Genomic DNA, 11,275 nt, shown 5'->3' with positions numbered 1-11,275 from the left:
TTTTGAAAAATGACCTAGCGTTAGGTTGAGAAAGAAAAAGCTGATCTGAAACCAGCATCATAAGTCAACGTTATATGACTAATGTAAATTTTAAAAAAGAAGGAAAAGAAGTCAATTTGTTGACATCGTCATCATTTATGAGAATGTCCTAATATGGAGTTTTGTGGCATTTAATGAATGAATATTTTTTTTTTTTAAGTAAAAAATGGTTGTGTTTAGGACGTGCCTGAGAAAATGCCTGTGTTGATACTGATGAGAAGATGAAGAGTTTGTTTGAAGCTTATTTTAACATATGCCATCTCTGCAATGCTGAGGGAGTAAATACATACAGGGCCTGCTGTTTGGATCATTTCCTCTTCTGACACACACACACACACACACACACACACACACACACACACACACACACACACACACAGTGAGATCCAGGAAAGAGCCTGACTACTAAACTGAAACCTGTACATTTTTCTCACAGTACATGTAGTAACAACACAATGGCCTGTACATTACCACTGGCATTCCTTGTCCTTCATGGATTTATCTCTCTTTCAGCAGGTAAGACTCTCCCTCTAACACCCCCCCCCCCCCCCCCAAGCCTTTGGATTGGTTTTTGAAGATTTTTGTTTAGTCCGGGCTTTTTTTTTTTTACAGTAAAAAAGATGAGTAATTATTGGATCAGTTATTTGAGAAGAGGGTTTCTATTGATTTTAAATAGCACGCTTTTCATTTAAATGATCATCAAATAGGGTCAATCTGGTAAATAAAAAGGTCTTACCTATTGATGGTCACATTCATGGATTGCTATTGAACCTTTACATTTGATCATTGATTTGAGCAATGTTAGGGAGAAAATGAACAACGACATGGGCATGAAAAATGACATAAAATGTCTCTTCTGTGGTGCCTCTATTACGTGTTATCTTGTAAATGTAACTGTCATTTTAAACATTTTACCTTTATTTAACTAGGCAAGTCAGTTTAGAACAAATTCTTATTTTCAATGACGGCCTAGGAACAGTGGGTTAACTGTCTTGTTCAGGGGCAGAATGACAGATTTTTACCTCGTCAGTTCGGGGTTTCGATCTTTGATATCGCAATTTTATCTCATTATTAGAATGATTTGTATGGATATTGTAAATGCTATTTAGATATTTTAAGATCATTATGTGGGACAATACTTATTTCTTTACTTAATTGTTTTTTTTCCATGCCAATGTAATTTATTTGACTTCAATTACCATTTGATATATAAATGTATAAAATATCGGTCATTTGACCAAGATTAACATCCTATTTACTCAAGGAGAAGGCTTAATCTGACCATCTGTGTCTATGAGATTGTCCCCAGATCGGCCATTTGTTTTAAAGAGGTCCTGTTATTTTAGTATCTGTGGCTTTTCAGACAGTTGTGGTTTTAGACATGTTCTGTTTCAAACACCCAGTACACAAAAACAGGAAGACTTATTAGAATGATCTGGGTTACTGTGGCTAACCCAACCAGTTGAACATGTCTTTTCATACAGTAGCATTATTTGAATTTGATCCAAGTTAGAAACACTTGGTATAAGTTGTGACACTTTATTTTATGGGCCTGTTTTAGAGCATATTTGCCTGGTAGTTGGCCTAACTGACAAACTATGAGGAACAGTTGTACTTGAAATTAACTTATTTTACTTTGAAATGTAGCATACATAATTGGTCATTTATACTGTAGATAAATGCTTGACCAGAAATGTCAATAATAAGATTTGAATTAGATCACATTTTCTAACTCTTTATTGACCCCAAAATGTAATAAAAGTGTGCTACCGTCAGCAACAACAGAGAATTATTCTGATCTCTTTTCTTCTCTTCTATCACAGATTCATGCAATTATTATTTCCCACCTGAAGCTAACTTCACCATCCCTCTTAATTACAATGAATTGAGTTCGAAAGAAATAACCTGGAAACACAATGACAACGTTATATTTAAAAGAAAGAATGGAATATCCTCAACCCCGCTTGGATTTAACATCAAAGATGATGGGTCTCTCCAACTCAAAGGCCTGGTGTCGGCAAACGAAGGTACTTATAAAGCAGAGGTGTTCAACAGTGACGGGAAAAGCATCAAAGAAGAGTCCTTCAGACTGTGTATGAAGGGTAAGTCTCTTTCTCTCTTTCTTTCCAACCATACAAGTACCGTATCCTCTCCTTTAGAGACACTGACATTTTGTTTCCCTCCAGAAAAGGTCTCCAAGCCCTCAGTGAAATTCACCTGTTCTGATAAGTACGTCACCTTTACCTGTATCTTGACCAACACTGAGGGAGTGACTTTCAAGTGGAGAAAGAACAGAGAGCCTTTAAATGGGGAAATAAAAAAAACCTTGATCATCGGTCTGAAAGAACAGATAGAGCCGGACACCATCACCTGCTCTGCAGTCAATGAGGTCAGCGAGGAGACAAGTGACATCATCAAACCAACATGCAAGGGTACAGTATGTTTTGAAGGGCTCAATTGCAATTCTCTTTGTGTATCTCTCTGTCTCTTTCTCTCTGGTTTTTTTCTCTCTCTCTGTTTTTCTTCTTCTGTTTTCAGGGAAAAAAAGTGACCGATATTTAAGATTGGTGGAGCACCACATAAAAAAGACAAAAAGGCAGTAAAACATCTCATTTGTCTCTCCTTCTGCTCCACCCCTCATTCCCCACCCTCATCTCAGCTGTCTCAAAATCGATTGATCGGCGTTCACTGTTTGGTTTTGATTTCTTGACCATGGTGTGCATCCTGGCCGGGGGAGGGGGCTTGGTACTCCTCCTCATCATCATCACCTTGGTATGCTGTTGCCTCAGCCGACGCAAGAGCCAGATGCGCTTTGAAGGTAATCGCTTCAGACCAAAGCTCAAATGTCTATGGCTATTGTGTTGGTGTTCTGTGCACAGAAACATTTATGGTGTCTACAGTATCTTTCTTTTGTTCCCTCCCTCATTTCATCTGTTCATTCTCCTTCACAGAGGAAAGAGAGTTGAGACTAGCCCCCCTGACCAAGACCCAGCATCCTTACCACTCAGAGGGCCAGACAAAGCATCCTTCTGAACCAGAGGGCCAGAAGCAAAGGCAGAGACCCCCCGGTGGGGCCGCACCTGGTTCCACCGGCCCCAGGCCCACGGCCAGAGCCTCCAACCAGGCAGAGCCCCAACACAGAGCCCAGGCTCGAGGGAGGCCTCCACAGACACCAATGGATGACGATGAAGAGCATCCCCCACCACTACCCCAGCCCAGGAAGAAAGGCCCTAACCCTCCCAGACACTGAGTCTGGAAACAGGTTTAGCCTATATACTTTCCGATCCAAGGAAAGGAGTTCCAGCAGTCTACATGTTGAACATTTTGTTATCCAAAGAATAGAAAAGGAAGGAAAAAACACCCAGACAGTGTTCTATTGTACAAATTAATGTCGATTATTTTTACACTAGTTTTAATATAAATTAAATGTTTTTCTTCCAACGCCTTTTCAAAATTCTGTTTCATTGTTTTTATGTTGAGTTGAGTGTTTATCAAAATCATCCATAGGTTGTAGCCTACCTATCTATCCACCTCCTCTTGAAGTAGTGACCTTAACTTGATGTGTGTGTGGTTGTCAATAAAAAGTAAAGAATTACAGGCACATACTGTAGTCATTGACTGAATTATGTGATTGCCAACCACAAAGCTAATAAGGAAGCTGTGCTTTGAGGCAATGTATGGCATCTTTCAATGATTAATAGCTGAAACACCTGGGTTCACTTCAAATACTATTTAGAGTGTTGCAATTACTTTCAAATACATTTTGAATTTAGTATATGGATATTTTTCTATGAAAGTACAAGTACACCTAACAAAATGTAAAGTGTTGGTCCCATATTTCATGAGCTGAAATAAAAGATTCCAGAAATGGTCTTTTTTCAAAAAAAGCTTTTCTCTCTCAAATGTTGTGCACAAATCTGTTTAAATCCCTGTTAATGATAATTTCCCCTATGCCAAGATAATCCATCCACCTGACAGATGTGGCATATCAACAAGATGATTAAACAGCATGATCTTTACACAGGTGCACCTTGTGCTGGGGACAATAAAAGGCCACTCTAAAATGTGCAGTTTTGTCACACAACACAATGCCACAGATGTGTCATGTTTTGAGGAGCTGTGCAATTGGCATGCTGACTGCGGGAATGTCCACCAGAGCTGTTACCAGAGAATGTCATGTTAATTTCTCTACCATAAGCCACCTCCAACGTAGTTGAATTTGGCAGTACGTCCAACCGGCCTCACAACCGCAAACGTTGTGAACAGAGTGCCCCATGGTGGGGTTATGGTATGGGCAGGCATAAGCTACAGACAACGAACACAACTGCATTTTACCAATGGCAATTTGAATGCACAGAGATACCGAGATGAGATCCTGAGGCCCGTTGTCGTGCCATTCATCCACCTCCACCTCATCTTTCAGCATAATAATGCACAGCCCCATGTCGCAAGGATCTGTACACAACTCCTGGAAGCTGAAAATGTTCCAGTTCTTCCATGACCTGCATACTCACCAGACATGTCACCCACTGAACATGTTTGGGATGCTCTGGGTCGACGTGTACGACAGCTTGTATTTGAAAATAGTTGAAAATAGTACTTTCAAATTATCTAGTTGATTCGGGCAGCATTATTTGAAAATACTCAAATACACAGGAAATAAGTATTTCAAATACAAATAATTAAAATGCAAATGTATTTGAACCCAGGTCTGATAGCTAACAATTGCAAGAGGATAAGAATAGTTGTGAAAATGTTTCCATTCGCATCATTGTGCACTTGAGTCATTCTCTGTATTCACACTTCTGAGTAAAGCGCTCATGTAATCTTTTGTTTTCCTGTTACATCGCTGAGGCCTCTTGGCTGTGGTTTTAGCACAGCACCAACCAATAGCATGCAGGGAGCAAAGATGCTGAAAGCAACACTTATCTGAAGCCTTCGCTTCCACACCTCTTACATCCTTTTCCTGTGTGTGTGTGTGTGTGTGTGTGTGTGTGTGTGTGTGTGTGTGTGTGTGTGTGTGTGTGTGTGTGTGTGTGTGTGTGTGTGTGTGTGTGTGCATTTGTGTATGCTGAACTGCACAACTGTTTGATTTGAAAATAACCTCTCCATCACACGCCTGTTCACTATATAAACCCTAGATAGTGCTTTGCTTCCCATGTTCATTTAATCTGCTTGCATGACTATTCAACAGGAATAGTGGAAGTGGGTGGGCCAGGGACCTACTTGTGGGCCATTAACGTTTTCCTTTGGGTCACATTTAAACTAGTTAGTTGACCGAAATCTGAATATGTTCCTGAAAGACTTTGGCTGGGTCACGGACAGCGAGTAAACGTTTGGGAACCAGTTTGATGACAGACCGGCAGGAGTCACAATAAAGTTAACCAAACATAGCAGGTGTAAGAGAAATGCTTGAACGGAGTTCCCACATCCAGGTTTTCAGCGGAAAAGGAAGCTAGGTGGAAAATAGCTGTATCCCCGATACACGTTGGGGCTATAGTAAACTCAGGTTTATCACTCAGAGCCATGTTCGACATTCTGAACTCTGACCCCTAAACGAATCACTTCCCGTCTCTGAGTTAAATCAATGTGCCCTTAGGCACAGATCTAAGATCAACCTACCCTCCCCAAATCCTATAGCCATAATCGTTAGGGAGAAAACACAAAACTGAACTAAGATCAGGTTTGAGAGGCAACTTGCACCTACGGTCTAAAACAAAGTGAGAAGGCTTGTGGTTTGACCTTCAGTTTCCGGTCTGGGTTGTTAATATTGTACAGTCAGTCACTTTCAGTTATTCACACTGAGGTACTAAGGCTTCAGCCTTCAGACAGAGACGTTATTCACATGCATTCCATGTTAAAGATAGGTAAGGAGAAAAAGGGTCAGAAAGACAAGAGCAACAGTCACTCTGTTGTATGGCCCAGTATAAATAGAGGTCTGGGTGACGGTGATCCATCCACTGTTTGGCTTTGGGCACCTGTCCCCAACACACACACTTAAACCCACAAACACACCCCAACGCTCAAATAAAATGCTTCATAAACAACAGGTGTAGACTTTCATTTTTTTTAAACAGTTTTTCTCAATTGCTAAAACACTAAAACCCATTGGCTGAACAAAGTTCTCAGTTGCCTGGACATTTAGCTAATTATGCAGTCTGTGTCAATACCTTAAACCATTTCACATGGTAAAAGACCATTTGCAGATCTCACTTAGACTTTTCAGCAAAACTCTAAACACATTCTCATTCTCAAAGCACATTCTGCACTCTAATGCACATGTCATCCATACTGGTAAACACATTCTGCACTCTAATGCACATGTCATCCATACTGGTAAACACAAGTGGCAACAATCAAATACATTTAAAGAACACGTGTCATTGATTGAACACAACCACTCAAAATTGATTTAACCTGTTTCAAATGATGCGACACAACCAATATAAGCCAGTTCAGAGAGCAAACAGGTTGTTGAAGGTGGGAAGGAGAAAGTCTGAGAATGGATAGTAGAAACAATGTGAGAGGACGAGGACGAGTGTGTATGCGAGGTGGGAGACGAGGAGGAAGAGGAGTACGAAAAGGAAGAGGAAGACAAAGAGTGGAAATATCTGATGAAATTCGAGCAACAGTTATAGACCATGTTCTTGTCCATGGACTGACAATGAGGGAAGCAGGACTTAGGGTGCAACCCAATTTGAGCCGATTGTTTGTGTCCACCATAGTAAGGACATTCAGAGAAGAGAACAGGTACAGTATACTACTGTATTTTTGTAATTGCAGATTTACTGTACTACACTATATGCAGCTGTTTCAATAGACATGTGTAAAGTGAATCACTGTATGTATTGTACTGCATGAATATGTTTTGCAACTGCACAACTACATTTTGTAGAATTGCAAGGCTGCCACATGCAGGTGGAAGGACAGCTATATTCACTCGGGAGCAAGAGGCCGTTATAGTTGGCATGGTCCTTCAAGATAATGCAATACGACTCAGAGAAATCCAGGAACGAGTGATACAAGACAACACACACTTCCAGGGAATCGACAGTGTGAGCATTTCCACAATTGACCGTGTCCCTCATCGTAACAGGATGCGAATGAAACAAGTATACAGAGTACCTTTTGAGCGCAACTCACCAAGGTTGAAAGAACTGCGAGCTCAGTATGTGCAAGTAAGTGTACATTCAGAAACATTTACTGTAATCCAGATTGTCTACAGTACTAACACATACTATGTGAATGACATTACTCTTCAGTACATACAATGTATGTGAATCAGAAGCCTTATTGTACTCTATAGTATAGCACTGTCTCTGTACGACTTACAAAATCCTACATACAGTATATTGTATTTCTACACAGACAATATTTGATTTGGAATCCTTGGACAGACTTGAGTTCATCTTTGTCGATGAAGCAGGCTTCAATCTAACAAAGAGGAGAAGGAGAGGCTGAAACATGATTGGACAGCGGGCCATTGTTGAAGTCCCTGGTCAATGAGGTGGCAATGTCACAATCTGTACTGCTATCAGCAACCATGGTGTTCTACATCACCATATAACACCCAGCACCTTCTAAGATTTATTGCCAATCTAAGAGATATTTTATTTGAGCAGCAGGTTCAAGAGCAGCAGGGTCAAGAGCTAAATGAGAATCCCATTCCCACCTATGTGATAGTGTGGGACAATGTCAGTTTCCACCGAGCTGCTCAGGTAAGGGAATGGTTTAACATCAATGGGCAGTTTATGAACTTGTACCTCCCTCCATACTCGCCTTTCCTGAATCCGATTGAGGAGTTTTTCTCCTCTTGGAGATGGTAAGTGTATGATAGACAACCCTACACCAGAGTAAATCTGCTGCAAGCCATGGATTTAGCCTGTGGTGATATAGGTGAGGAATCATGTCAGGGCTGGATACGGCACACAAGAGGCTTCTTCCCCCGTTGCCTCAGGAGGGACAATATTGCTTGTGATGTCGACGAAGTGCTCTGGCCTGACCCAGCCCAAAGACAAGAAGAAGCACATTGATCACATGTTTACTCCTTTGGTTTTTGTCCCTTTTAGTATTGTATACTGTAGTACAGTGCATTGTAGGCTGTATACTGTACAATGGACAAATTGTATGGCCCTGAACATTGTGCTTTCCATTTATTAACAGTACTGACTGCTCAATAGATTTTGACTGGTTGCAGGTTCATATCAATAAAGAACAATAATTACAGTATCACAGAGACAAAGGACAAGTTTGTGAGATGCAGGGTACAGTACTGTAAAAATAGGGGTACAAGGATGAGGAAGAACAAAAAACTAAATTGGAAAGAGCAAAGCAGAGTAGTAATTTCTGATCAATTTTGAGCTACTATGATAGAACATTTTTTCGTTCATCAAAAGACAATGACGGAAAAATATGAATATTTCTTTAGATTTAAAATGTACTTCTCCCTGAGAATTGTATGTTTTGAACAATGTGTTTTCTATTTTTCAGTGTATTGTTTACTGACTGCTTAAGAGTGTATATCATTTTGATCACTTTGTTTATGATTTGAGAGCAGTGTTTGATTTTGAACACAGGTAAAACTGTTTTGAGGCGAATGTTTCATTTTGCGAGAGGAGTCAGAGGTTATGTAAATAGTGCTTGAAGATGAGGTTTTGTGTTTAATGTTTTCAGGAAATGGAGCAAGGTTTCAGAAATGGGGTTTTAGCAATTCAGAAAAACTGTAAACCAGGCAAGTCAGTTAAGAACAAATTCTTATTTTCAATGACAGCCTAGGAACAGTGGGTTAATTGAAGAACAACAGATTTTTACCTTGTCAGCTCAGGGATTTGAGAGAGAGAGGGATATGTACAGCTAACCAACAATTCAGTCCCATTCAAAATCCTATCCATCCCTAAACCTAACCTGTACCCTTACCCACTAATTCTAATTCTAACCCTAAACCCCCTAGAAATAGCATTTGACCTTGTGGGGACCAACAAAATGTCCCCAGTTGGTCCATTTTTTGTTGTTGTTTACTATTCTTGTTAGTTAAACACGTCCACACACACACACACACACGCACAAGCACTCACACAGGTAAAAATAAATGCATCATAATGCAGCATCTTGCACCCATGTCCCATTGAACCACTGACACCCCCTTTAACCCCAGTCCCCATGGGTCATGAACCCTGACCTTTCACCTGCCCTTCTGTCCATCCACTGGCTTTCCTGATACTCATTGTGTGTGTGTGTGTGTGTGTGTGTGTGTGTGTGTGTGTGTGTGTGTGTGTGTGTGTGTGTGTGTGTGTGTGTGTGTGTGTGTGTGTGTGTGTGTGTGTGTGTGTGTGCGTGTGTGTGTGTGACAGCCGTGAACTTTAACCCCTGCCCTCCCTCACACAGCATGACTTTGTAAACTATACCTACAGCAAATACAGTGGCCAGTCTTCAGAGGTGTCAGGTTCTTCTGCCACCCAGTCCCAAATCAACCCCAGCACCAATCCCTATTCATTCACTCACTCACTCACACACAACAAATGTATTTAACTAGGAAAGTGAGTTAAAGAACTAATTCTTATTTACAATGATGGCCTTCCCTGGTCAAAACAACACTGGGACAATTGTCGGACTCCAAATCACAGCTGGTTGTGATGCAGCCTGGAATCAAACCAGGGTCTCTAGTGACACCTCTAGCACTGAGATGCAGTGCCTTAGACCGCTTCACCACTCTGGAGCCCAAAACATGCACACACATTTATACTGACTCTACACACACACACACTGACATATAATCATCATATACGTTGCTGCTACTCTGTTTATCATATATCCTGATGCCTAGTCACCTTACCCCTTGTGGCAAAGAAGGGGATTGAGTGAAAAATGGCAGATATGTGAGAGCAGATCTAATAAACGGGCTCTGCCCGATCACTAAAATGCCCCCCCCCCCCATCAGAACTACAGATCACAAAATGGCCGACTGCCAAAACTACAAGTCCCAGAAGCAAGGGGAACCCTCAGAAGGTGGAGCCGACCCACAGATAAAGGGTCAAGAAAATTCAGGAAGAGGGAGAGCTGGAAGGATCTATGAACAATAGAGAAAGAGACAATAGAGATTGGCTGGATTTACCGTGTATGAGCTGGACTGTTTTGGACTTACCTGTTGGTGTTTGGACCTGGACCTACTGAGAACCCGATTCGTGTACCGAACCCTGCTATCCTTGACCTCGCCTACGGCCTGGGTGGACCAGGACGGAGAAACAAACACACAGGTACTGTCCTGTTTGAAAGAACTCCCATTCTTGGGTGATTTGGTGACAGTTTACCACTTAATTTGTGACAAACGCTCCTAACCTTGAGGAGGTTTGCCACACCCAATACATATCTATCTCTATCATTCCAGTATCCCTGCACATTGTAAATATGGTATTGGAACTGACCCTGTATATAGCTTACTTCTTGTGTTCTTATTTCTACATGTGTTTTTGGTATACCTTATGTTATTTTTAATACTAAATTGATATTGATTACTGCATTTTGTGGTTTAGAGCTTGCAAGAAAGGCATTTCACTGTACTTGTGCATATGACATTAAAGGGGAATTTCACTCAAAAATGATCTTTTGGGCTTTTTTTTCATTAGACCACTGTTAATACAGTCCCAAAATGTTTTGCATGTCAGCAGTCAAGTTTTCAAGATATTGGACTTAAGAAGAAAGGTTTCTCCAGCCACATCATCATTCAACTTCTGATACATGTTTTGGGGCAGCAGGTAGCCTAGTGGTTAGAGTGTTGGGCCAGTAACCGAAAGGTTGCTGGATCAAATCCCCGAGCTGACAAGGTAAAAATCTGTTGTTCTGCCCCTGAACCCACAGTTCCCTGGTAGGCTGTCATTGTAAATAAGAATTTGTTCTTAAACTGACTTGCCTAAATAAATAAAGGTCATAAAAAAATCATGAGGCATATCTTCCAAACACCAGCTTCGAGGGCATTATTATCACCTAAATGGGTTACCAACATATTAAAATAATGATTTACATATTTTAATACAAACATATATTTTGATGAATTTATTCATATTCATCCACAAGATATAGTCCCGACATAAATCAAGGGTTGCTACTGAAGCCGCCTGGTTGTTCTTTTTATTGGTTTGGTTGCCAGAGACGTGACCCAGTAGTTAAGTCTTTTTGTTCTGTATCTTTGGACGTGACCCAGTCGATAGAAATAAACCAAGAATTATGCTGATTCTTGATT

At 40.8% G+C, this 11,275-nt stretch overlaps 1 protein-coding gene across 2 annotated transcripts; it reads left to right on the top strand.

Moving 5' to 3' along the window:
• Window positions 1–366: 366 nt before the first annotated feature.
• LOC109879669 (T-cell surface antigen CD2) lies at window positions 367–3,908 on the top strand. Of its 2 annotated transcripts, XM_020471836.2 has the most exons (5): window positions 367–555; window positions 1,863–2,141; window positions 2,226–2,471; window positions 2,699–2,857; window positions 2,991–3,908. In XM_020471836.2, the coding sequence occupies exons 1-5, from the start codon at window positions 495–497 to the stop codon at window positions 3,287–3,289; spliced, it is 1,044 nt and encodes a 347-aa protein (XP_020327425.2). In that variant the 5' UTR covers window positions 367–494; the 3' UTR covers window positions 3,290–3,908. The 2 variants fall into 2 exon arrangements, with proteins under 2 accessions (XP_020327425.2, XP_031648602.1); XM_031792742.1 differs by having other exon boundaries at window positions 426–555; window positions 1,863–2,471.
• The last annotated feature ends 7,367 nt before the right edge of the window (window positions 3,909–11,275 follow it).

This window comes from Oncorhynchus kisutch, linkage group LG16 (assembly GCF_002021735.2).
Source record: "Oncorhynchus kisutch isolate 150728-3 linkage group LG16, Okis_V2, whole genome shotgun sequence".
In the NCBI taxonomy this organism is placed as follows: Eukaryota; Metazoa; Chordata; class Actinopteri; order Salmoniformes; family Salmonidae; genus Oncorhynchus; species Oncorhynchus kisutch.
This window is presented reverse-complemented; position numbering and strand designations above follow the sequence as displayed.